General features: G+C 38.6%; 2 protein-coding genes and 1 long non-coding RNA gene across 11 annotated transcripts; 1 reads left to right on the top strand and 2 right to left on the bottom strand.

Annotated features, from left to right (window-relative positions):
* Positions 1-1,821: 1,821 nt before the first annotated feature.
* Positions 1,822-13,632, bottom strand: glra4b (glycine receptor, alpha 4b). 4 transcript variants are annotated; one of them, XM_081615921.1, is made up of 10 exons: positions 12,001-13,632; positions 11,112-11,239; positions 9,025-9,092; positions 5,738-5,961; positions 4,803-4,885; positions 4,569-4,706; positions 3,577-3,791; positions 3,040-3,207; positions 2,553-2,648; positions 1,822-2,458 (listed from the first exon to the last, which is right to left on the bottom strand). In XM_081615921.1, exons 1-10 carry the CDS (start codon positions 12,057-12,059, stop codon positions 2,192-2,194), a joined length of 1,446 nt encoding a protein of 481 aa, XP_081472047.1. In that variant the 5' UTR covers positions 12,060-13,632; the 3' UTR covers positions 1,822-2,191. The 4 variants fall into 4 exon arrangements, with proteins under 4 accessions (XP_081472047.1, XP_081472048.1, XP_008426073.1 ...); XM_081615922.1 differs by having other exon boundaries at positions 2,553-2,645; XM_008427851.2 differs by lacking the exons at positions 11,112-11,239; positions 12,001-13,632 and adding an exon at positions 9,182-9,470.
* Positions 3,082-5,328, top strand: LOC145554944 (uncharacterized). Its single transcript, XR_014091004.1, has 3 exons — positions 3,082-3,198; positions 3,586-3,716; positions 4,618-5,328. It is a non-coding gene; the product is annotated as an uncharacterized LOC145554944 (long non-coding RNA).
* Positions 13,633-13,772: 140 nt separating the features above from the next.
* Positions 13,773-24,727, bottom strand: aifm1 (apoptosis inducing factor mitochondrion associated 1). 6 transcript variants are annotated; one of them, XM_081615915.1, is made up of 19 exons: positions 24,482-24,727; positions 22,596-22,726; positions 22,361-22,466; positions 22,245-22,259; positions 21,867-21,950; positions 21,285-21,353; positions 20,430-20,542; positions 20,196-20,326; positions 18,523-18,613; positions 18,348-18,432; positions 18,196-18,272; positions 17,430-17,538; positions 17,210-17,317; positions 17,040-17,128; positions 16,811-16,951; positions 15,726-15,868; positions 15,470-15,594; positions 14,696-14,883; positions 13,773-14,618 (listed from the first exon to the last, which is right to left on the bottom strand). In XM_081615915.1, the coding sequence occupies exons 1-19, from the start codon at positions 24,567-24,569 to the stop codon at positions 14,547-14,549; spliced, it is 1,965 nt and encodes a 654-aa protein (XP_081472041.1). In that variant the 5' UTR covers positions 24,570-24,727; the 3' UTR covers positions 13,773-14,546. The 6 variants fall into 6 exon arrangements, with proteins under 6 accessions (XP_081472041.1, XP_081472040.1, XP_081472045.1 ...); XM_081615914.1 differs by having other exon boundaries at positions 21,285-21,356; positions 24,482-24,726; XM_081615919.1 differs by lacking the exon at positions 21,285-21,353 and having other exon boundaries at positions 24,482-24,726.
* Between the last annotated feature and the right edge of the window lie 2,092 nt (positions 24,728-26,819).

Raw genomic sequence — 26,819 nt, 5'->3', positions numbered from 1 at the left:
TATATATATATATATATATATATATATATATATATATATATATATATATATATATATATATATATATATATATATATATTGGGTCAGTCCGTCCTTCAAATATTTTTAGGTCAACGTGATGTTGCAGGATAACTTTAATGCTTTTTTTCGCACATGATCGTCATTATATTATATGGGTTAGCTTGCTACATGCTGAATTCCTGACAGTAATAGCTAAACCCAGCATGTTTATATGTCGGCTGAAGTTGTGTGCAGCATGTACATATTTTGAAAATACCGCCATCTAGTGGTTAAAAGAAGACTGTTGAGTTTTAGGCTTAGTGCTCAGTCAGATAATCACAGTCAAAAATAATTTCAACTTCGTTTTTTACGATTTCTGCTATATGTGGTTCAGGGTGAATTTTTTTTAACAGTTAACAGCTGTTAAAAGAAAAGGAGGCCCCTCCTATTTCTAACAGTCTCAATGCTGATGCTGCATGATGCAGCCTTCTTGTCCTGCTTTGGTATACGTATATGCACGTGACGACTACTTTTCGATAAAATATTTATACTTCTGCTTCATCTACAGGCTAGATTTCTATTTAAAATCTGAGGCTTGTAGAGAAACACTGCTGGTATCTGTGTAAAGATCTGCTTCTTATCCAGGATCTTTAAAAATAGAAAGTGACAGAGAGCGAGCCATGGTTTTTATAATCTCGGATGTATTTGGACTATTATAGTGAATGGCAACAGATGACTACTGTATTATTTTTGGCTCAACTAAATATTTTTATTGTTTGAAGAAAGAAAGAAAGAAAGAAAGAAAGAAAGAAAGAAAGAAAGAAAGAAAAAAGAAAGAAAGAAAGAAACAAACAAACAAACTCCATATGTTTCAAGAGACAGATTTATTTATAAAAAAATACAAGTAAAAGAAAGAAAGAAAGAAGGGAAGAAAGAAAGAAAGATAGATAGAAAGAAAGAAAGGAAGAAAGAAACAAACAAACTCCATATGTTTCAAGAGACAGATTTATTTATAAAAAAATACAAGTAAAATGATTTGTTCAGTGTCAGTGATCCACATTTTTAAAGCTTGCCTCTTACAGAGCCATATTTTATCTTTAATACTTCAGGACTTTATATTGATAACTTTTTAAAAAATTGTTGCATATTTATTTATAAAAGAGACATATACAGTTTTGTCTTTAACAAAGCCAGAGTTCCTGTTAGGGTTTAGTTTTGGAACTGATACATTATCCGTAATAAATTGGTCAAACGTTTAAAAAACAAATCATTTAAACCCATGAGGTATTTCACATATGTTAAAATTCCCAGACCCATACCAGCACAGCTGCAGAAGTGAACCTAATATGGTAAATGCTATATAAGTTTTATCACTGAGTGGCAAATTTCACACCAGTACTGGTAGTCCTGTGGATGATGTTTAATAAACCTTAAAATTTATTCTGCTATTGCAGCATAGCTTCACATAATAATGTTACAAAAAAATCAAACCTTTGAGTCCATCTATTGAGGGGATGAAAAAAGTTCTACATAAAGAAATGATGTGAAGTTGTGTTAAACATATTTTGAAAAAAGTGGTCGATGTTACACTTATTGTCAGCCCTGCAGCCAAAGTCTTAGTCTTCATTAGAGAAATGTACCACAGCACTACTTACCCTCCCCCGTACCCAACAGTGGATATGAGGTGCTTTTCCAAATATTCATCCTTTGTTTTGTGCCAAGCCCTCAAGCGTTTGTTTGTGTGAAGAATTTGCAGCTTGAGATATTTTTTGATCTTACATTAAAGATGGGATTTATAATAAAACATGAGTTAGATTATGCTACTGTAATAAAATATGAATTTTATTGCTTTTGCACACGTTTACCAGGGGTACCAGCAAGTGTGGAGGGCCCTTGAGGTGAATAAGTTCTCTGTAAAATGTACTGGCCTGATTTCACAGCATCCAAACACAAGTGATAGAGGAAGGTTAAACACGCACTGTAATCTGGTATGCAATGCTTACAAAGTGCAAATTAAGTGCAAATTTCATCAAAAGAAATAAAATAAAAAGAAAATCCCACACGATTTGTTTTATGATAGAATTTTTCAGTGGTACTGCACATGCAGTTCGACATCCTCTGCGTGGCCCAATAAAGGCCGCTCAGTCTGCAAACGTTTCACGTTCAAAGGTCCCTGGCGTGATCACGGTGGTCAAAGAGTGAACTGGAGGTCCTCGTGCCGTAGAACTTTGTAGGTGAGCCAGTAGAGCACGTTAAACATGAGGAAGCTCATGGGGAACACGGCTCTGGAGATGGTGTCGATCCTCTTTGCCCGCTCCACGAAACGCCGCCGGATTTCATAAAAGCCTAAACCGGGAGGCAAGTCGGCGAAGACCGGCGTTGCGTCCATTTCTGGGGCGCTGGACAGGGAGAGTCCAATGCTCTGGAGGAGAAACCCCTGCTGCGCCAGCTCCTCTTCCTGTGGGGAGATGCACAAAACACAAGATGGAGCATAGTCGTTGGGATTCGGCCTGCGAACGTGATCGGCAATGAGGCAGCAGGTCAGGACGTACCCTGGCACAGGCACTGCACCGCTGGGTTGCGCTCCCGTGAGCGGCATTGTTTCCTGGCGTGGCGTTTCCCTTCCCCTTACCGTCACTGCTTCCCTGCTGACGGTGAACAGACACGACGCTAATCACTAAACCGTACTCTGCCTTGTTAACAGAAGCGTTCTGTAGGTTGAAAATATTTAAATATGTTGATAAATCCTGCCTCTGCCGTCCACACCCCCACCTCAAGAATTATTCACATCACAAGGCGGTTTTGACCCATGTTGGATCCCTGCCTTTTCGTCTCATATTATTGGGGGTAAAACCGGAAGAAGCCGAGAACACACTGTCTGCAGTGAAACAAGGTGAATTGAATTAATTACAGGTCAGCGCTGCCTGCGTTTCCCGGTAGGAGCGCAGCATGCAGCTGAGCTGTGGCTCTTGCATAGCTGGGCGCAGTGAATAGCAGGTGACAGCTGCCCCGGGGGCTGTGTGGGTGGGCTGTACTCACAGCTCTCTGCTGCTGCTGCCGCTGCTGCTCTTTAAGCTTCTTCCTGAGTCTGAAGAACTCCTTGTGCTGGCGTGAAACGAAGTTAACAGCTGCGTACTCCAGCAGCGCGGCAAACACGAAGAGGAGACACACGGCCATCCAGATGTCTATGGCTTTGACGTAAGACACCTGCCAGACCATGGGCGTTGCATCCGTTGATTAGTATTAAGACTGTGTGCGAAAGCTGATGGCAAGTAATTCTGTAGGGCAAACTTGATTTGACATCTTTATCTCATCATTGTGTGTGTGTGTTTTTCTTTTTTGCCTGTTACAGAACATACAGTCCTAGTCAAGAGTGTATATGCAATGTTTAGGCTTTTATGGACCTGACTGACCTGTTCTTTGATGAGTCACTTCAATGATTTTTAAAAACAAAAATATTGCACTTAAGTTTCAATTTAAATAAGGAAAACATTTGGCTTAAAAACTTTACTCATTAAATACTTTCACTTAGAGGAATAAAGGTTACCTATAAACCAAAAGGATAACTTTGCTTACCTTTGGCAGAGAGGCTCTGGAGCCTGAGCTTTGTGTCGTCATGGTGAGCACCGTGGTGATCCCCAGGCCCACTCTGGCCGGCGCGGCGTCCATGTTGATCCAGAAGGACACCCAGGACAGGATGACGGTGAGCAGGCTCGGTATGTACATCTGGATCAGGTAGTAGCCCATTTGACGCTCCAGGTAGAATTGAACCTCTATGCAGGTGAATTTACCTAAACAAAGGAGGAGTTAGAAGATTAAACGGTGACAGAAGGAGCAGGTTGCTACACACAAAAAACAGCTGGGTTATTTCTTTAAGCCACATGTATTTATACAGTTGGGACTGTTTGGTTGTTTTTCATCAAACGTTGAGGGAAAGATTGTGAGTCAGGGTGTTGAATGTTTGACAGAACTTTGTCAGCCACAGGACTAAACAACAACCTGGTAAGACTTCACTGAAACTCTTCCACAGAATGAAACAGATAAAAACAGATACAAATAAAAAATCCAAAAAAATGTGAAGTGCATTTATATTCAGCCCTCTTTTCTGTGGTACCCCTATGTAAAAACCCTTCTTCTTCTTCTTCTTCTTTAGGTTTTAACGGCAGCTTGCATCCATTTATGTTGCACTACTGCCCAATATGTAAAAACCCAGTGCAGCCAATTGCCTTTAGAGGTCACCTAATTACAAAATGGAATCCACCTGTGTACAATTTAATTACAGTAACCAAGGAAATTTTGAAAACCGTGTATAATTTTCCTTCTACTTCATAATTAATGTGCTGTTTTGTGCTGGTTTATCTAATTTATTCCCAAGAATTAGTGCAACAAAAAGTTGAAGTTGCAAAAAGAAAAATAAGAAACATTTCCAAGGGTGTGAATACTTTTCCAAGAACTTGCACGCGAGCTAGCTCTATATTTGAATCAGCACTGAGATTAGGTTAGCTTTAACCCAACAGACACTGTGCACCAAGACTTTATATGTTGTCAGTTTGCAATATACTGCGTACCTGTGTTGTAGTTCTTGGTACAGTAACCAAGACCTTTCTCCTCTTTCAGCACAAACTGGGGGAGCGTCAGATCGTCGGCCACCTGCACCGCTCCGACGTCCAGCCACTCAAAAATAAGGTCGTTCATGGTGTAGCCAACTAGGAAACACAGAGAACCTGCGCAGTGAGCAATAAGTTCACTGACCAAATCTACACACAACTTCTGGCTTCGCCTGCCATGAAGGATGAACTCACAGCTCTCCAGTTGCATTATGCATGTCTGGCTATCCATGGGGAAGTTCTTCAGATCCATGGGGCAGGAGAGAGTGAGCGTCAGCCTAGAAGTCAAAAAGCAGCAAAAATGTTGGAACAATTTAAGCAACAAAAAGGGTGACAACCCAACTCTTGCAACAAACAGTCCATCCTTTCTTTCCTGTCTATGGAATTTCACCGGTGCAGTTTTTAATTTCGAGTTTAACGTACATGAGTCACATGTAAAAATGAGCAAATACTATCCAGTTCTGTCTTCTAAGAGAATTTGGATATCTACTACAAGTTTTAACAATACTTGCATATTCCAAAATACAGCTGAACAATCAAAACTGAAGATTTAAAAACATTCTGTAAAATCCAATAAAAAGATTTAATAAATTAGAGTTCCCGTACATCTAGTCTCAGTATCGCATCATTAAAACATCCATGCTATGCATTTTGGATACAGTTTATTCACTGTTTCACTGTTTACTGAATGAATAGGGCAATAAACATATTCATACTATCATTACTTTTTCTTATGTCGGGTTTAGGTTTATGTTTCAAGTTCAAAGGTCACAGCCCAGCAGGAAAGCCGATGGTTTGGCTCATGTCTCTCGGAGGTGCTAACGGAGCTTCAGACGACGCCTTTCGTGTCTGTTGTTCTAATTATAACTCGGTACCATTACGCTACATTTCACCACTGCTTCAGCGGCTCTTTACTGACCTGATTTATTTTGCCCGCGGTTATAGTTTGACATGAACTTGCTCATGTAGTGTTCTGGACAGTACAATTACTAATGAACTGAACTGGGGTGAGAAAATCCTCTCGCAGGCCGTGCAGCATTCTCAGAGGTTTTGATTAAAGCCGCGGGAGGCGGAGGCTCACGTTCAGATTTGAAATGAGGGAAGAAAAAAAAAAAAAAGCACGGTATAACCTGATGCTGTAGAGGACGTTTCCATTCTGGAATATCCGGAGCAGTTTGTTGTCGGTCGTAACCTCGTGGAAGTTTGCTCCCTTTTCGTTTGCAAAGAACAGATCGGGTTTCCAGATGGAGTCCAGCATTGAGGGGTCTAAGTCCAGGGAGTCGTCTGGATACTCCTTATAGGCAAGTCGGGGGTCATTCCACTGCTGCCGCAGAAACACATTTAGCCGGTAGTCCTAACAGTAGGAGCAGATATGAAAGTAGTCGAGAAATGCAGTAAAAGTGGCAGTACCAAAACCTACATCATGTTGTAAAAGTATAAATTTAGCTACACTCCTTAAACTTCTCACATTTTACAGAAACAAACTTCAATATAATTTATTTTCTATTAACTGTAAAATATATGGACAATTATGCATTTTTGTTTTTGTTTTACATTTTTAGAACAAAATATCTGCAAAAGCAAGGCATCTATTTATATCTATTTATATACCCCATTTTCTATGGTAGGCCTAAATAAATGCCTTCAAAAATCACTTAATCAGTTAGAGTCCCTCTGTGTACATCAGCAGTATTAATACATCTGTTAGCATTTTAGTAATATCCCAACCTTTGAATACCTCACAGAGCCGTTCTACCTAAACCTAAACGACTATATATAAACAGCCAGAGCTGCAACTGAATGGTTTAGACCAGGGCTCTGCTACCTTTACACCCCAAAGAGACATTTTTGCTTTAAGTACATCTAAAAGCTAAAAAAAAACCAAACTGGTTTAGAGACTGGAAATCTGTTTTTGTAATTTTAAAGAGCAGCTATCTTATTCCCATCTGTTAGAATTTTAACAAAGAAAAACATAAAAAAATCTAAATGTGTTTTGATATTTTCACAAAACCTCTAATCAATATTAACAAAACAAATCTAAAAAAAAAAGAAAAAGGACTTGTACTTTTAATGTCATTCTGTTGTGGAAATTACAAGAAATCATTCCATTAAAAAAAACAGAAAAAATATTGAAATCCATTTGTTTTTATATCTATTTTTGAAAACCTCAGTTGCTTTTTTTTTTTTTTAATCTTTTTTGTTAGTTTTTAAGAGCTGGATGTTGCAAAAGAGCAACTTGCGACCCTGGAGCCACAGGTTGCAGACCCCTGGTTTAGACCAAATCATATTCAAATGTTTGAATGGTCCAGTCAAAGTCCAGCTCTAAATCTAATAGAAAATCTTTGGCGAAATTAAAAAAAACAAAAAAAAAACTGCTGTTTACAGTTGTTCTGTCTACAAAGTATTGACTCAAGCGAGCCGAATGCAACACTTTTCTGAATTTTATTTCTGAAAGAAAAATTGCAAACCACATGCGACTTTCCATCCACTTCACAAACACGTGCTGCTTTGTGCTGGCCTGTGTAAGAATTAATTATTAATTCTTACATAGACGTTTTGTGATTGTAACAGGGAAAACCTCAAACGAAATAGCACTGTAAATTTCTAATGAGATTTAAACCTTGCACAGGTGTAACAAGAGCACAACGAAAATAAAAAAAGATAAATAAATAAATCACAATCACACAAACTTGTCAGCGTGAAAACTGTCATAAACACCAGCAAACAAACCTAAGTGCTCTTAAACTGAGTGCACTTCCCGTTTCAGCCTAAATTTTTCAGGATTTGCTTAAAGGTATTTTCTGCACAAAGTTTTTTACTCTAAGCTTGAATAAATTAGCACATGCAGCCATCTGAAGATGCCTGCATACACCTAATAAATTATTAATGCATTCCTGTGTGACAGAGACCTTGTGCATACAGATAATAAAAAAAAAGAATCGAAAGTTGAGCAGTGAACTCAAGATTCTGCTCAGAGGTAACTAATGTAACTTCATATTTGAAAGTGAAGTAAAAGGTAAAGTATAAAATAAAAAGTATTGTCTCAGAACTTGTAGTTATTTCCGATTAAAACCCAGACTTAGAGTATAGGTAAAGTCCTTATAACATGTTACATATATATCTAAAAGGAAAGCAATGTGTTAAGCTAAAACAGATTTGTACATGTTATCTAACGAGAACAAGATTAACAAGAACAAGATTTCGTTTTTTAACCCTTGCCTTCATTCATAGATCAAACTTAATATAAAAATATTAATTTTTTTTTAGGAGCACACTTAAAAACAAAGTTCTGCTTGCAAATTCATGCGCAAATGTATCGCTTAGTCAACATTTTTAGTGCCACAGTCACCACTTTAATACCTAGTTTAAAACACACCGGAAAACACTTTGGATAACTGTACCTTGTCCCTACTAGCATAAACAAATATCTAAAAATTTGTGAATTTAAAATATTTTGCCAAAATGTCATTGTAATGTGTAGTTTACTGTATGTTGATGTATTTATAGAGTAGTATTTCTTTGCATTCCAAACAGAAGTTTACTCAGATGTTCATTACATACATGCAAGTTATTAACTTGAGTCTTTTAAGGATTTATTCAAAACATTGTCTTTCCTAAGTGTTTGGAGGTGGATGGATGACATTTTTTATAACTTTAATATTTTTTTAAATCGAGAATTGTACGTTCTGTCTAAACATTAAACAACTTATTGCAAATTTAGTGGTATTTTTTGGTTTTCTGGCATGGACTCATCTTTTATTTGTTAAATGGGGTTATGGCTATAGCTTTATCCATCCCATGTGATGTATGTTTGGGAGAAGGGTGTCCAATGTACTGCCTGATGGCAGTTCTTGGAATAATACAAATTTGACCACCAGCAAAAGAAAAATAATTTTTTTAGAGCAGAATTCTCACACATAAGAAAATGCATCTTCGTAAAATTAAAAAAATGTTTGGTATAAGTGTTTGTCTTTTATTCACAGGAGAAGTTCAGAAACTAGCAGGAAAGCCGATGGTTTGGCTCGTGTCTCTCCGAGGTGCTAACGGAACTTCAGACAGCATTTTATTCTAATTTTACAGTAAGTGGGAGCACAAATATCAAACTTTGCTAAGCCTACAAAGAATAGAGCAAAAATTCTGAATTAATAAAATAGAACAATAGAAAACTGTCTTAATGAAGCATAAATGTAAAAAGAAAAAAAAATTAGCAGCTTACCTTGTATACCTCATTAAAATAAGACGTTTCTTTTTGTGCAAGAATAAAATATTTATTTCACAGTGAAGGGGATTAAACTTTTAGACATATGGACCACACTCACATTTGAAACCTTCGGTGTGTTCATGAGAGTGAAGTGAACTGAAACATGAGAGTGAAGTGAACTGAAACAAGTGTGAGAAGAGCACAGAACTGACTCACCATGGTGGTTTCAGTGATGGATCCAAAGCTGTTAATGAAGATGTTGCAGGTGACGTTGACAGGAGGACCTGACAGAAGCAAAACGTCACCAAACATCACCGGAAAAGCACTTTCCCGAAACACAAACGATGCTTTCTAAGCAGAACACACAAATTACCGGGACCAACAGGAAGCATAGCTTTCCTCCAAAGTAACATCTGCTTGTTACCTCCACGTCGGGGCCATGTTACGGGACTAAACAGGCACATCTTATTATGTTGTCATTCCTGGTACGCTCCCGTTGGCGTGATCCATCTGCGGCCCTCTGACGGGATAAATATTTCAACCGCTCTTTTCCAGATGCAATAATTTATTGATTCTGCTTTAGTTACATTAGTGTATTTATAGCTAATCGGTGGGAGATTTACCCAGCATGCACTGTCGGGGGACGCGGAGCAAGCATGAAATAACTAGAAAATTCCTGCAGAAATTTTAAAGGGGCATGCCAAAGTGTGCCCGTCGGCTTTGACGCAGCGCTATGATGTTAAAAATTAGCATTAATGCTAAAGAAAGCTGCAACGTAGTCAATAACCTGTGGAGAGGCAGAAGCATGTTTAATAAACTGTAGTTGTACCATTCATTATGTTAGAATTGATGCATAAGCTAAAATTAGCCAATATGCTAATGTTAGCTTAAATGCTGGCAGTAGCATGTGGAGCAACACGACCATGTTGTTTTAATTTTACTACTCTATTCAGTATACTAAACATGTCTAATTAATGAGAAAATTAGGTAAAAGCTAACTTTAGGTAAAAGTGCTAGTGCACTAGTCATAGACAGTGAAATGCTAACTTTTGTACAAATGCTAATGACCTGCCTTGCTGAGCATCACCGCTCTTTTCCTACGAATCCTCTTCTGCTCTCTCTGTCAGGTTTGTGATCTGTAGCATCGCAGGCGCTGCGTCTGTGCCGCTGGTTCCTTAAAGGAGCAGCGACGTTATTTTCTGTCCATAGACTTTTAATCAACTATTTATTCTTATTTATGTCAGATTTTAACATGGGGGGACATATGTGTAATGGTTATAGTCTTGAATCAGTAGTATAATGCTGAAAACACAAGCAGTTGTAAATACCAGTAAACCCTACAGTGCAGTCCTGGGGAGCTGCAGTTCCAGACACTGTGTTCTTCTGTTGCTATGGTAATTAATCCCCTGCAGCTGTGAGAGCCAAAGAGCGGGAAAATCCTCTTCAGACACAGTTTCTATACTTGGGAGACACCAGGCGTCAGTCTGAAGGACCCTGACAAAAAGCATAAGCCCTAGCAAATTTTTGTAAACATTGTACATGAGCATGCATGTGTATCTATGTTATGACCAACTTTCAGACCAATAGGGCGATATTTATGCCTGTGAGGGGGATTTAAAAAGGGTTTTTGAGTCAGCCATAAACAGTCCTGTGTGTGTGTTTCATAGAGAAAGATTACTGATTCTGTGAGACACAAAATCTCAAATTTTTTCGTTTTTATTAATTTATGTAATCATTTTAACTCCGATCCCCAATAAAAATAATAGCAATAATGCCGGCCTCGAGCCGCACGATTTGATACCACTTTTGTGGGTGGGCACGCAGCGGTACGAGCCGCATTAACGGTGATGGAAGAATAATAAATAATAAAGAGGCGTTCTATTGGGTGTAGAACAATAGGTGCCTGCCATGCAATGCATGGAGGCAGTACTGACTTGCTTCGCAAGTCAGTACTGCTCTCCTTATGCATTGCTATGGCATGCCCCTAAATATGAATCTCGACCCTGGAGGCTAAAGGCGAAGCATGTCAGAGGGAATCTGCTGGCTTCACTCACAGGCGCTGCTCAGGACTGGACTGAAATAGGCCTGTGGGGTAACATGCAAGGATGACTGCACACTTGTGTCAGAATAAAAACGTGATGGAAAAGAAAAGAGAATCCTAACTCAAGGCTGTGGGTCAGCGGGGAGAACAGTCACAAGCCATGGTTAAGGAGAAAACATCCTCGCCTGCAGAAATCTCCCCCACTCTTGTTCGTCTGTGAGGGATTCGTGCTCCTTGGCTGCTCACACCGCAGCGCATTTACCTTTGAAATTTGGTCTGATGCGAGCGTCGTAGCCAGATGTTCGCCCCATCAGTTTGTCCAGAAAGTCAGATGGAGACGGAGGCTTGAGCGCTCTGCTGGGGAACTTCATCTCCTTACAGAGCGCAGATCTGGCAGGTGACAGGACAACCTGAAGAATATGTGACTCATTTCTGCCTCCAATAACATCTCAAGTCCTCAGTTTGACTTTAAAGGGACATTTTATGCACACTCTGTAAGCAACAGCAGGGATTTATTTTTAATTAAATCATTACAAGGGCGGGTTCTTTGGGGGGGGGCGATTGCTCCTTTCGTGCTTCTCACTCATTCAACCCTAAGTAAACACAAGGGAGCTTTCACTTCTCATATCATCTTAAAAAACTGGCTCTTGGAAAGCCTAAAATGTAAACATTGAGAATGTATAAACATATACAGATTTTATTTTCGTTTTTTTTGTGTGTATTTTTGTATTTATTTTTGCTTTAACCTGCCAATGAGTAGATGGAAATTAGGCACCCGTCTATAATCTCATGTACTTAGATGTAAATGCTCAACAGTACGTATGATCAGTTTTTTTTAAATATATAAACTTGAACTTGAATAATGTATACACTTGTATTAGTTCACCAACCAAAATCTTAATTAAATGACCTCATTTTCTGTCATTCTACATGGCGTTTACTTGGGAAAACATTTGTCCTAATTGGGGATCATAAAATATTTAACTCTAGCTTCCTCTGCGAGTAAACAGAACTGTTGACAAGCCTCTCTCTATCTGAGAGGCACTTGGCATCATCTTGTCAAATCGCATTAAATGAAGTAGTAGGCACACACTCCAGTAAATACACCAACCCTATAGGCGATTGCAACATTCCCACAAAGCTTTTCTTACCTGGCTTGTAGTAAAACAACAAAGCAAGCCCAAAAATCGCACCAGTTGCTTAGAAGCATTCCTGTGTACTGAATAAAGCCGATAAAGCGAGAAAAAGAAGAAAAGCTGAAAAAGGAGAAACAGAAAGAATGCAGGAAACTTCTTCTTGTGGCTGTCCTAACCGGGCTGATCCAGCCAACAGATGAGCCTCTCTCCCTCAGAGCAGGTGTAAAGTACAGGAAGCTGCTGCTGCTGTATAATTTAAAATCCAAGGGAAGTTTTTTTTTCTTCCTCCTCTGTCTGTTTGTGTGGATGACTTCAAGCTTGAACTCTTTTTTTTTATGGCCATGTGATTGCTGAAAGAATTACTGCAAGAGTATTTAAAGGAACAGTGCGGTTTTTGGAGCAGCCTGGCACCACGCTGCGTCTTCTTATGTGGCCAGGATTCTCTGGCCACATGAGAAGAATTAAATTAAATCAGTAGATAAAAATAAATTTTGCAATGAATTTTAATTATTGAAATTTTTAATGCATCATTTTCAAATACTCAAACAGCATCCAGGTTACCATTTATCTAGATTTGAAAGAAAATTGACAGAATTAAAGAATAAAATAAATACAATAATTTTGGCTTTTAAATTGTACAGACCTAAATTAAAAAAGCACTACTTCAGGCGACAACCATGCAGCACCTACATCATTACTTGAACTTTAAACAATAAAACTTTATTATATATTAAAAAATAAAACATTTGTTGTACTTTTGTAAATTACTATACAGCATTGAATTTTGTCTAAAATGCCAAGGGCTAATAAATTCTAAAAAAATTTTAAAATATATATTTAGCAAATATGAAGTAGTTGATTCACTGATTCATTCTAATAAAAGCCGGTAAAGTTTTGAAAAAAATACAAAATTAAATCCCCCCCCAAAATATTTTAAAGTCTTTATATAAAATGAATCTCCCACAAATTAACATACGGATTGCAACTTTGATGATGAATGCTAAACATTTCATGAATCATTTGTTTCAGCTCAAGCAACACATCCACTCATTTATTTCTTCCACGTTTGTCCTTAGTATTCGGTTTACTCATCTTTTTTTTGCAGGAAAATTTAAAGCCAGATGCTGAAGCTCGTGTTGAGGAGAGGAGAAGGCAGCGGTTCCAGCCACTTACTCGTGTAAAATTACAGTCAGGCAACGCGATGGGACGTTACGGCCGCACGCGTTTGCCTCACTTGAAAGCTCCTTGTGCACTTCGTTCCGGAGCCCACAATGTCAAATGAGATCAAGGATGTGTGAGAAAACGAAGCACGAGAGCCATCGTAAAAGCAAGAAGCCCAAAGTGGGAGGAAGGAAGAAAAAAAAGAAGAGGGGGAAACATTTCTGCCCGCTTGCTCATTTTTACCCCCGGACAAGACGGAAAAACTAGGCCAAGCTTTATTCTGGTGTCGGTTTGTTGGGAGTTGGACACTGGATTGACTTAATATGAACTTCAACACACTGTAAAACACACTCATGAAACGTCACTTTTCTAACGTTACCCACTCTCCTAATGCACCCCAAAAAGAAGTGTTTTTAACCGAGCCGAGACATTCCTCGTTCCCCCTCTCCATCACTTCGAGTAGCAATCTGCCAAGCAACTGGGAATGATTCTAACTCCTCTGGACAGATGAGTTCAACCTCACTGACTGCTACAACAGTCTAAACAATCACAGCTTCGGATAGAGGTCACTGCAGCTGCTCATCACCGTCATTATCTGGAGGCAGAGCTGAAAATAATGGGTTGAGTCCAATTTAAAAATAGCTTTTATTGCAGCTTTTCTCACAACAAGCTGCACCGATCACACAGAAGGAGAAGAGTTCAGCTTTGCGAATGACGGGCAACGCAGAGGGGAAGGGGTCGATCACAAATAACGGTGGAAGGAAAACAAGACAAGGGCTTGTCATGTGGCGATAAACCAAAAAAAAATCAAAACAAACATAATTAAGACAGCAGATACAAATCCCAAATATGAAAATATCCACAGTTTAATATACATTGATCCTCACACCGCAAAATACAAAATCTTCAAAGTTTTTTTTTAAATCTAGTTTCTAGTGCAATTATCTTACACTTGAAATAAGACTAAATTAACTTACAAGTAAGTTAATTTAACTTACAAGTAAGTTAATTTAAGAGTTTATTTTAAATAAAAAACTTCACTAATATTGATGAAGAAGTGCTGGTTCCACTGGCAGATTGTTATTTGTAACAAGACATTTTCCCAGTGTTATAAGTAAAATAATAATGGAACTACTACTTTTATCATCAATATTAAGACATTTTTATATATAAAAAAAAGTTCCTGTAAGCTGCTTGTAAGTTAGTTTAGTCTCATGTTATGTGTACCAAGATATATGCAATAGGAACCATACAAAAAAAAACTTAAGATTTTGTGTTTTTTACAGTGATAATTTGGTAGCCATGAGTGGTTGTGTCTTAACGAAGAGGCGATCACTGCCACAGTTCGATATTCGTATGAAGAAAAACTCTCTCTCCCCTGAGTGCGACTGTCCAGCGGCTCAGTCCTCATGGATGTTGAACAGCTTGGCCACCTCGTTCAGATCCACATGCTCCTCTCCGTCCTTGATGATCTACAGTTTTCCCCACACAAACAGCTTTCAGTAAACGCATCACATATTTGAAATCTGCCATAAACCAGGAGTGGTACCTTTCTTGCGATGGGCATTCTGTTAAACACGTTCCACAGGATGATCCCCACCACCACCTTCTCTCTCAGGTAGAAGATGACTCCTTTCCCGTATTCGTCCCTGTGGCTGACGACAGGAGCCGGCGCCGCCGGGGCCACCGCGCTGGAAGCCGTTTCCTCCGTTTCGCTTTCTGAGCGGATCCCGGTACCTGGAGCATGATCATGGAGGAAGCTTAAACCTAAACCTTTTTTTTTTTTTAGTTTTTATTCTATTACAATCAATATAGTGATTATTTTTTCACTTTGTGTTTTTAAAGGGGCAGCAGCATTATGTATTTTCCAGCCACATAGTGCCATTTTATAGCACAATCAACTAACGATGTTTTTAATTTTCCAGTCAACAACTGAAATGCATTGTGACAACGATAAATCAAAATTCTTATAAGATAATGTTCACGATAAATGATAAATGATACGATAAATACCCACCTCTCTTGAATTCCCCCGGTTTGAGACACAGGCTATTTCTTTTCTTTTTTATTCTCAGACAATAGGGCTTAAACAAAATTGCAATTTTTGTTTGCTTCTTATATTCTGATCATCTAACATGATTTGTGAGTCTCAGTACATGTAAATATTTCCATATACTATCTCTTCATACATGAATTTAATGCAGCGTAGTTTCCTATGCTGCAAATGTGCAGACATTTCAGACAAACCCAATGCAACACACCAGCAAGAAAAAAAAACAAAATATGGGATCATCAAGTATATTAAAACACTGAGCACGCCTACCTGACTCCTCAGTAGCAGCTTTGGGTGTGTCCTTGGCAGTGGCTTTGGCAAACACTCCTACAGTCGGCAGGCTGCTGTCAACAATCCCAATAGCCTCATAGCCGACATCAGGTCCCAGGTCGCTCCTGTGGAAAAGGATGAAACGCTCACCTCAGAGAAAACTGTTTTACATCCACCTCAAAGGGAGGAGCTAAGAGTTATCAAGTTATTATTAAAAATTGCAACAGAAAGTTTAAAAAGTCTATAATTAACCCACCAGAACATAGACTGATGCCAATAAGGTTTGTTGGCTCCTGTCATGTTCTCTCCTGCAAGCCTCCCGCTGACGACGGCGTGGTCGTGGTGCTCCACCCGCCTGCGGCCCAGCCTGATGTCATAGAAACAGGATGCATCTCCAGCCTGAGGTGAAACAAACACGACTGAGCACTTCGCACATCACACACCAATACGGACAGTTCATAATCAAAGATGGGAGGAGTAACCGAACATTGAACATTGAACATTGTAAGAGAAGCAAAACTTCAGCGTGTTTTTACTCAATGTAAAAGTGAAAAGTATCGGGCTTACTCAAGTACAGAGTAACTGATAAAAACAGAAATCATTTAATACTGAAAAATTACAGATGGACCAAAATGTGAAGTTATGTGGAAATGTTGGTATTTTAATTACCAAACAGAAAATAATTTGTGTAAATAACAAAATCAAGCAATTTCTATTTCCAAAATACATTTCTTTCAATATAAAACTTGAAATTTAAGAAACACTGCAGGTGTGTGTCTGGTGAATATTTGGTTTAAACAAGCTTGTTCTTCATTCTGTGGAGTTATTCATAAAGTGTCCAGAAATTTTACTCAATACTAGCAATACCTCACAATAAATGTAACTGAGTAAATGTGACTAGTTACTAGTCAATTCTGTTCATAAAGCAGGATATGAGGAGCACACAAATTCATTTTTCTTTTTAATCCAACATTGTGGTGCATAAGGATCTAGTCAAATTCAAACCTGGTCAAATAAGCGACAGAGCAAAAGATAATCTGATGACAAGAAATTATTTAAAGAAAAGATTTTTGAACTGGAAATGGAGGAATTTTGTTTTTTTGTCACGTTCATATAATACCTTTATGCCCGTTTCTCATTTTTTCTACCAACATTAATGGCCAAAGATTTCATTCTTTCAGAGGAACACATGGCAGAGCTGCTTCTCTCTGCTGCAACATGAACCAAGAACGTATCTGACCAGAAGGGGGCACTATGACCACATAACATAATACACAACATTTGCAACACAAATAAAACTCCTAAACATGATCTATATTCAGAAACAGGATTTTTACTTACCACCCAGATATTGGACCTGGCCTGCAGCTCTGCGTTGACCCGGTAGCCACCAAAGTCCGAGTCCACCTCTAAACCGGCAGACTTGGCGAGGTCAACGTTGGGCTCCAGGCCGACGGCTGCGACAATGTGATCCGTTCTTACCTGAAAGGCAAAATTCAACATAATTAGTGCTTGATGATTCCATCTGGTGCATTGGATCAAGTTAAATTTGGTTGAAATGTGAACCTACCACTCTTCCATCCTTGAGTTTGATTTCTAGTTTATCATCTTTGAAGGACACAGATTTCACCACTGCTTCCCTGATGACCTTTACACCCTCTAACCGGACGCACAAGGAGAAAAACAATGAGAAAATCAAGAAAAATCCTATCGATATCGCCCATGTCAATCAAGTTGTACCTTTCTTGACTTTTTCTGTTGTCCAGTTGCTCAGATACTCAGGCAGCACCTTGCCCATGTTGCCCTTCTCTGGGAACATCTGAATCACCTCTAATCCGGTCTCCGTCGCTGAAAAACAGGAAGAAGATGATTGACACACAAGCAAAACGGTTTCTTCTATTACCTAGAACTATCAGCTTGATTCATCTTGAAACTTTCAAAGCTTGTCAAGAAGCCTTACATCTCCTGCCAAGCGCGCAGGCCAGCTCGCTGCCCAAGAATCCGCCTCCTATGATGGTGATTGACTGAGTGTTTCTTGAAACTTTGTCCAGGGATTTAAAGTCGTCAATCTGCAAGTTAAACATTTAAACTTAAGACGTTTTAGGATCATAATAAGACTGAAAAACTCAACATACTTCAAAGTAACAATCCATCTGTATTTGCTTGAAGTTTAAAGGAGTATTTGAAAGAACACAGAGATTTGCAAAAGTTGACATTTTGACGCTACGTTATTTTTACTATTAAAATACATATGTATTTTTGGGCTGCAACTATCAGTTACTGTAATCAATCATTCTAAAAATGAATTACATTTAAATATTGGCACATTCTGCAGATTGTTCATTTAACCACTTAAGCTTTTTCTATACAGTATAATAAATACATTAAAAATAAGCAAATAATTCAATTACTTTTTTGTAAAAGAAAATAAAAATTGTATTGCCTAAAACGCCATAACAAAGCAACCCTTTACCGTACACTCAGTCATTTGTAGCAGAACATGCATCTGCAGTTAAAAATACTGTCTACAATTCTGTTGATTTATTTTAATAACTGGAGACCAAAAGGTATTCAATAGAAAATTTTTATTTTTTACAGAATTTGAACCAAGTAATATATTTATAATAATATTTAGAACCACATTGGATGGAAATCTGTGCTCCATTCTACTTTTGAGGAATTTAGCGTCTAATAAATCTGACGCCACCTAGTGGTGAAACTCTGACCTTGCGGAAAACAGTTGTCCTCTTGATCACTTCCTCTCCAGCTCTTTCGATTACCTGAAGATTCCTTGGGACCCCACCTGAAGAAAAAAAAAATTAGGTTCTTTCACATTTGTATTAACTATGGTCAGTAACATCACAGCTAGACTGCTTACCTGTTGCAATTAGGCACTTGTCATATGAAATCTCCATGTCATCGTCAAGCTTGACTTTGTTTCCTCTGACATCCATATGAACCACCTAAAATAAATCACATTTGGTGTTTCAATATAAAGCATACTAAACTAGACCACTGTTGTGTTTATCTATCAGCTAAATCTATAAACTAACCTTCCTGCCAGTGAGGACAGCCACTCCTCCATTTTCCGCACCGCTCAGCTCTTCCGCATCAACGTAAAACGAAGGCGGCTGGAAGTAGATGCTGTCAAATAAACACAGCAGTGTTGAAAATGTATAGCTTTTAAATATAAAAAGAAATGCTGATACAATAAATGTCAATAGCCCTTTAAAAACTGGCAAACACCTGGAAGGAATCATCCACCTTGGTCCAGATTTCAGACATTTCAGCTGATTGGCAAGGAAATGATTTGATTTACAATCAGAGGACATCAAGGCCAGGCAGTAGCTGAAGCATCCAGTCAGTCAGTCAAAACAACAAATGAAGGTCACTAGGTATAAAGGAGGCTTGCAGGGAGGGAGATAAAAGCCAAACCAATGAGGCCCCATTTTCAAGATCATTGTCGTCTTAATAATAACGTACTTGGTGCTGCAAATATTTAATGATAATCTGTCTGAGGCAGCTCAATAGCAAACTAAATATATAATTTGTTTTCAAACTAATTGGTTAAACTGGTGTTTAAAGCATTTGAGGGTATTCTTGCCGGTTGTCTAATAAATCCGACAAGCTGGAAACAAATTAAACCAAATGAAACCAAATTAAACCAGATAGATAAACACAACAGTGGTCTAGTTTAGCAATGTATGCAGTCTAATGTATGTAGACTGCATACATTAACTGCATACATTAATGTATGCAGTTAATGTTGCATACATTAACTTGTATGCAACATTAACTTGCATACAAGTTAATGTTGAACTTGTATGCAAGTTAATGTTGAACTTGCATACAAGTTCAACATTAACTTGGTGAACTTGCAGTTACAAAAAAAGAAAAGAAAAGAAAAGAAAAGAAAGAAAAGAAAAGAAAAGAAACATGATGTGGCAGCTGTGGTCTTGAATAGTTTTGCACGTAGGGAAAAAAGCATAGCCTCCATCAAACAGGTTCTGGTAATATTTATGAATCTGCTGACCTTCCCTCAGTGTTGTGACCGACAGTCCAGCTACTGTCTGCAACATAACACCTGACTTGTGACGCCCTCTGCTGCTCATTTATGAATCGGAAACCGAAAACTACAGAAAGCCATTTCTGATCTGCAGTGAGAGCTTAAATAGGTGCTTTACTGTATTCATTTAAGTTTGTGAACATATAAAACGTTCATCCGAAACCCTTTGACTAGCGTAGATGCTGGAGCCATACAATATGAGGACAGGTACAGTTGTTGAAAACTGTCATATAATTTGTGACCACATTTTATTTACTCTTCTTCTTATTTGTTACTCCCCCACAGCCCCCCCATTTTCTGAGCTTACAAATTTGTCAGCTGAAATCCACATCAACTTTATACATGGATGTCAGCCCAACTCTCAAATATATTACTTGCAGGCAGGGTCGTAAAGGCATGTGACCCAAAATATAAAGCTCACCAAAAAACAGATTTTTAAATATTTTCCACATCCAGCTAATAAACCGACTGGATGCTCTAGTGTAGTTTGTAGTGACAGTTTTTGACTCGCTAAATGAAAGTTAGAAGTTAAATTCAGAGCAAAGTAAACAAAATACAAGTTTGAAAATGAAAAGATGGAGAAATTTGACAAATATTCAAAAGCAGTTTAGAGAGCGTTTTTAATTAACTCAAGGTTTCATGGGAAGACTGGGAACCCACCTTCTTTCCTTCCCGTTCCACTGTTTGAAACGCAGAGTTTCTGTGACACTGGGGTCGTCAGAGAACCACAGCTCCTTAGAAAGAGGCGGCCTCATGTACGGAAGGTCTGGCTCATCAGTTACAATCAGTACCTGAAGCAACAACAAAAATATATTATAATTCAGGAAAAATAGCCTCTAAAAACATAGAATGAATATTTTCTATGTACGTCAGATGAGAAGAAGCCTGACTGACCTTGGCACCAGGGTCTCTGGCTCGAATAGATCGGGCAGCTGCGAAAGACGCCGTACCTCCACCAATCAGGAGGTAGGGGGCGTGTGAGGGCAACGAAGGTTTGGAGTCTGCAGCTGGTCAGAAAGAGAAGAAAGAAAATAATCAGTTCATGGTCTCATTAAGCTAACAACCTCCTAGTGATGGAATAAAACTTTGAAAAACTTTATACATTTACAAGAGACGAAAAAGAAAAAAAAGAGCAAGAATAAGAATGATTAAGATGCTTGAACCTTTTCAAATAGCAAAAAAAAAAAAAATTGTTATTCTAGGTTCGACTCTTCATGGAGCTTGGATGGTTCTGCTTTGGATGGTTTCGTTACTACAACCCGATCTTAAACCAAGATTTTTGGATGTAGATCTTAACTTTTATTCACAGTTTTGTAGCCAGTTCTGAAAACTACAATAACCAGTCCTTTAGTCCCCTTCCATCACACTAAATGACCCGTAGCAATCACACTGTGTGAGCTTTCATGACATACAGCTGGGGGGTTTGGGGAACCGAAGGGGCATGGCCTACAACTCGCAGCACTCGGCTGAGCAACATGTGGAAGTATGTGTCCGGAATTTCTATCCGAATACAGTAAACAGAACAGAAAAATAGAAAAGAATATAGAGCGCCATCCTCAAATTGTTATTTTCCATCATCAATTGCAAAATCAAAAGGACATTTTATACTTTGTAAGCACAGAACTGGACAACCTTCATCGCGCCCTAGCCAACTGCAGCATGTCATATTGAAACCACGCTCCTTTCGGTTTTCTGGATAATGTTCATCGGTCACTACACAAGAAATTTTGCTTTTCTTCTCAGTCTTACCCTCCTCAACTCCAGCATCAGTGAGTGGAGCTGCTGCCTCTTCTGCTGAGGCTTCTGCCAGTGGCTCATCTACTGTGAAAGCAATACATGAAATCGGCTGAAAATTTTAGCTACTCAGAAGCAATGGAGAAGGGACGACCCATGCTTTACAGTAGAAGCATTCAACAACTGGGAGATGTAGCGTAAAATTAAAAAATAAGTTAAAACACCAAATTAGGCCATCATAGTTATTTTCTATGAGGGCAGATTAAGCCTCACAAATGTACTAGCCAATAAAACAAAAAGTATTGAAACAGAGTAGAGAGACGAAAAACCAGAAGTGGCACTGGTGAGTTGGTTTCCAAAGGCTGCAGTGAAACTGTAAACAATGTTACATAAAAACGCACATGCCGCCAAAAATATTGTCACGGTTCATGCAGGAATTTCTAAGAATCTGATTACAATCAGGCGACGACAACATAACAGAAACCTTCCAGGATTCAAATATGGCATGCTAATGGTTGCATGGCAAAGCTACGGTTTGGACAGGAGGCATAACAAAACACGTATGTGTTTGGATAGAGTAAAAAGCAGGCAGCTGACCTGGAGGTGGTTCTGCAGTTTCACTGGGGGCCACTGCTTCAGCATCAGGTGCAGCGGCAGCTTCAAGTATTGTCTCAAGGGGGGCTGAGCAACAAACAAACACTTATAAACACCGTAGACTGAGAGTATGGAGAGAATAGTAAAATACACGATGTCTCCTGAAAATATTCACGACTAGTAGACTTAAATATATAACCATTACTGAAAATACAGTTTCCCTGATAAAAATCTGGTGTACATAGCAGTAAAGAGGAAGCTAAACTAAGTACTGCAGAGTCAGCTGTTTTTACACCAAATCAGTCCAAACTATGAATAAACTGTCCAATCAAAACAAAGTTTTGGCAATAGCTATGGACATCACTGTCTCAAAGTACTCACCCTCCATCACGGTGACTTCAGCAGCGAAAACGCAAACAGTCAAAAGTAGGCATTTTTAAATACAGATACAATCCTAGACATTTCCTTCTAAAGGAAACTAAAACGACTGAGCTCACCTGGAGGTTCTGTTTGGATCTGTGAGGCTGATTTCTGTTTTCTGGAGGAAATTTCTGTCATCCGCTCCACATGTCTTTTCTGGTCTCCCTTTAGAGTAATGACAGCCTGGGGGCAAAAACAAACAAAAAAAATCTAAATAATAATATTTCAACTTGCATACAAACTAAAATTAACTGTGTCGCACTGAAATGCATTGTACAGGTTCAGGAATATATTGGGAATATTCCTACTCACGTATGTTATGCCACTGACAAAGGCTGCTCCAACCAGGAGGGCGTATTTTAGGTTGTCACCGCCTCCACCCACTGGCCCTGTGGACATGTGCGCCACAGGCACACACAGTGGCGTTCTGGCATTATTCCACCCTGAAAAAGATAATTGGAAAAACTTCATCTACACAACTGATCTCAAATCGTCACCTTCCTAAAATAATGGCCAAAGTCCTTTTTTTGCCAAAGGTTTTGGGAGAAACACCATCATGTGAGGAGTCAATTGGACTTTAGACAGCTGTGAACAAACATTGGCTTGAGTTAAACTTTTAAAATGGACTTCTTATGGCTTTCTTCTAACGACGATTTTATCCGACTGCACAAATTGTTGAAAAGTGGAAATAATCTCCCACTTAGAAGATCTCTGTAGCTCCTCCAGAGTTACCGTTGACTAATGCTTTCTTATACGTCTTAAAATTCATGAGTGTGGGGAAAAATCTTATAAACCAAATAATTCAACAGCTTGTTGCTTACCGATAACTTTATCCTTCTGTGCTACTGCTCACATAATGAGTTGCATGTTATTTATGATTTATGGCTGTCAGCTCCTTTTCAGGAGTTCTTATAGTGATTTCCCCCAAACCATTTTACACTAAGCCACATTCACCCAACAGCTGTACAAAAAAGGCACACATTCATATACTGACTGATCACAAGGCAACTTGGGGTTGAGTTCAGCTTTAGCACTTAAAGGAGCTTTCCTCTACTCCTTTGCAGCCGCCACTCTGTTGTAGATTTACTGTTGCTGCTGTAAATCTTGCTGAGCCGTGCAACCTTCAGCTGAGAGACAGTTGTTTTTTTTCTTTATTACAGTAAATTAATTGCTTTGATGTTCAAGCATTACCTTAACTAACCTGGACAAGGTCTAGATTCCCATGACAAACTGGAATTTCTATGTTTATTTATAATTGTTTAATTCCAACCTGAATTTAGTCTGAATGTCTTTATGTTTCACAGCAGAATGTCATCTGTCACAGTTTGTAATGGTAAAAATATATTCTACAGCAACAAGCATCTCCTTTTCTATTCAGTTTCTCACAGTGCTAATTCACAACAAATGTTAAATCAGGACACTTTACAAGTCAATCAGATCCCATAGTTAAAATTAATGTCAGCTGTTGCATATTTTTAATCTAGTGGTTCCTTTAACAGGCCTCGTTTTATCATGACTTCATTTGGAAACTATGCATATGAAAAATATCCAAACATGGATGTGTTCAAATAAAATGTACCATTACCCTCCACTTTGCAAAGATGAATATCGTCTCGATATTTCTTAAAATGGAGCGAAAGCAAAAACCTCTGTGCATGGAAAATTAGGCTAATTAAAAATAGCCCACACTTCTGATGGACTATTCTCTGCGAGAACAGTCTTGCATGCTGCTGAAGGTCAGGTTGGTGCCTGTGCTTATCCTTTCACAGTCTCATAATGGGCGGGTGGTGAGAATATAATCCTCTAGATAAGAGTCAGTGCATGTGATTATGGCAACAATCAGCTGGGTGGTCTCAGAAAATGGTGCAACACCTGTCAGAGAAACACTGCAGACACATCAAACCCATGGTCATTGATAGGCTGCACGCGGCCCCCCAATAAATACTCTATATTTATCTATGACCAACTATATTAATCATTACTAATGCATCTGAAAAGGCAGCGTCAACATTGCTGATTAGCTAGTTAGCTTCGTAGAGAACATAAAGGTCGGGCTAGGTAAAAGCACAAACTTAGCAAGCCTGCACACAGAGCGGTTTAATAATGAATCAAAGCATACATGTATTACAAGTTCATTCATATCTGGATAAAGGCCAGCTAACCGGAAGACAACAAGGGTAACCATTAAGTTCACCTACCTGCTCTCCTCACGTTCTGTCGGCATACAGTAGACGAGGCTCTGGCCAGAGGTGCAAGCTTCTTCCATACAGCCCTACATGTCAGCATGGTGGCTCGGCTCAGCTGCGACAGCTCTCAGTTACACTACCGACAGATCGGACAGAAAGCTAGTTACAATTAATGAAGTCCGACAGACGACTAGCAGCCGCACACAGTGCACGCCAAGGCCAGAGACAGGTCATACGTTTCAAAGGAGTGCTGGGTAATTGCAGAGACTGTTTACAGAGGAAGATTAGCCAATGCTAACGCAAGCTAAACAAGATAACAGACTGTACAGAAAGATGGCATTGCAGTTTAAAATAAAAAAAACAATGACACATTTCCAAGACTTATAAACCTATAGGCTATTGCCGTAATATTTTAGATATAAAATAATGCAACACATTTACTTCTACACTTTAAACGTACATTTATTGAATGTAAAATTCAGGTCCGTTATTTCACCTGACATCTGCTGCGAGTTCCCTCTTTCAAGGCTCTTTGGTCAGGTTAACTTCTTCTTGATTTTGAGAAAAAAAAATTGTTTCAAGACGCTGCTGCCCCCTACAGCCCACAACGAAAAGCCAGAATCAATTTTATTCAATAAGCCTGCAACTTCGGTTCGACTTTACTCTCAAAGAAGACATTTTAAATATAAATAACAATAGTTGGTAAATATATGTTTTGTAAATATGTACATATACACTGTTTTTATAGTTATATGTACAAAGAGGAAGAGAAGGTTATCTTTCTCATGATATGTTCACAGAACATTGCAGACCAAAACCCCCACAAATAGACATGCAAATAAGAGAGTAAACAATTATTTATACATGTGATGACTTTAGTAAAATTGCAAATAGATTACATTAAAGAATAAGTTCAACTGTGCTGCCTGTACCATGTCCTGGAGGGAGTGAAGATCAGCAGATCTGCTGATCATCCTCCATAATGGCTATTATACAGATTTTTCTGTGCACTTTCATCGCTGTGTGACTTTGGTTCTTTCATAAAACAGGACAGGTCCAAACTGCAAAAAAAAAAGAAAAGAAAAGAAAAATTACACCATCAACCTTGAATGTGGGAATTCTTTAGCAGGGTCAGCAAAGCTGGTCAGAAGGAAAGTCTCAAAGAAAGCAAAGTATTCACTCAGTAACGTTAAAATATGGAATTCGGAGAGGCAAATCTATTATTATTTGTGTTGCATAGTTTCTGTCTTTCTTGATTTACATAGAAGGCTTGATATCATAATTATCAGAATAATTATATGCTCAGTAGTCCTGCAGTTAAGTGTAGAACATGTATTTCATTATTTATCACACAGTATAACACCAAATGTCCCCCCCAAAAAAGCAAAAAAATAAAACAAAATGAAAAACAAGTGCTGGTTAGAAAAAAAACAACTTCAGGCTAATTTTAACATGAATATCAATACACTTACATACCAGATATTTCAACCTGCTGCAAGTTTTCCCAAAGTGCTTTTAAACATATGTAGTTCTAAGCCAGACAAGCAGTTATTGGTCAACAAGCCACACATGGTGAAGATAAGAGCAAAAGATGGCAGCCGTAATGAATGTTGCAACTCCAGCTGAGAGGAAGCTAAAGAAACAACTCAAGCTGATGTTGATGCGAGACACATGGTGGCTTTCGAAGAAGGGGAATAAAGTCCAAGCTATAGATCAGTGGAAAAGGCGGCAAGTGTCTTTATTTGAAGACGTAACTTAACCCAAATGAAGAATTTGAATATTTCTGGGGAAGCAGCAGAGGATTTCATGGCAGTCGTGGTGATAAACTGATGTGGAGGTGAGCATTGCTACGGCTCTAAAGGCAGTCAGCCAGGAGAATTACGGTAAGTGGAACCTAGATGTAGGATAGAAGAAGGTAAGCAGTCCAGGTCGGTTTGATGAAAGAAGTCCAAGTAGTTTGAAGCTCTGATGACTTCACTTGAGCATACTCACAGTGAGATCCAGTTCAAGTCTAGGCCACAAGAAGATATGAGGTAAGTAATGTGAATAAAAACGGGAAATACATTCCACAGGAAACAGGAGAAAATATATAGGGACAAAAAAGAACCGGCAAAAAACACAAATCAAGGCTTTAGGAACAACAATCATTTCCGATGTTAACCTACATCTTGACGGATCTTTCTCCAAAACCTAAGACAAACTTGTATAAAAAGGAGGATATTTTCATAATACCTCCTGCTGTAAACATCTACGGAATAATGGGAGTCAGAACACTCCCATTATTAATCAGTAGACTGATTGATTCATCCGCCTTCACAGAAGCAAATATGTGACACATGAAATGGAGGAT

The sequence above is a fragment of the Poecilia reticulata genome, chromosome 14, assembly GCF_904066995.2.
Source record: "Poecilia reticulata chromosome 14, P_reticulata-male-v2, whole genome shotgun sequence".
NCBI classification, from domain to species: domain Eukaryota; kingdom Metazoa; phylum Chordata; class Actinopteri; order Cyprinodontiformes; family Poeciliidae; genus Poecilia; species Poecilia reticulata.
The sequence above is the reverse complement of the archived record's forward strand: the minus strand, read 5'-3'. Positions and strand labels throughout refer to the sequence as shown.

Excerpts from the sequence above, each read along its gene's own strand:
- glra4b (XM_081615921.1), bottom strand. The coding sequence starts at position 12,059 with ATGCTTCTAAGCAACTGGTGCGATTTTTGGGCTTGCTTTGTTGTTTTA. Across the intron at positions 4,886-5,737 it reads AACGTCCTCTACAGCATCAG|GCTGACGCTCACTCTCTCCT; the intron begins GTTATACCGTGC and ends TTTGACTTCTAG. Across the intron at positions 2,649-3,039 it reads GGCAGCAGCAGCAGAGAGCT|CAGGGAAGCAGTGACGGTAA; the intron begins GTGAGTACAGCC and ends GTTCACCGTCAG.
- aifm1 (XM_081615914.1), bottom strand. The coding sequence starts at position 24,569 with ATGCTGACATGTAGGGCTGTATGGAAGAAGCTTGCACCTCTGGCCAGA. Across the intron at positions 20,327-20,429 it reads CCAGAGACCCTGGTGCCAAG|GTACTGATTGTAACTGATGA; the intron begins GTCAGTCAGGCT and ends TTGTTGCTTCAG. Across the intron at positions 17,539-18,195 it reads GGACAACTGTTTTCCGCAAG|ATTGACGACTTTAAATCCCT; the intron begins GTCAGAGTTTCA and ends TTTAACTTGCAG.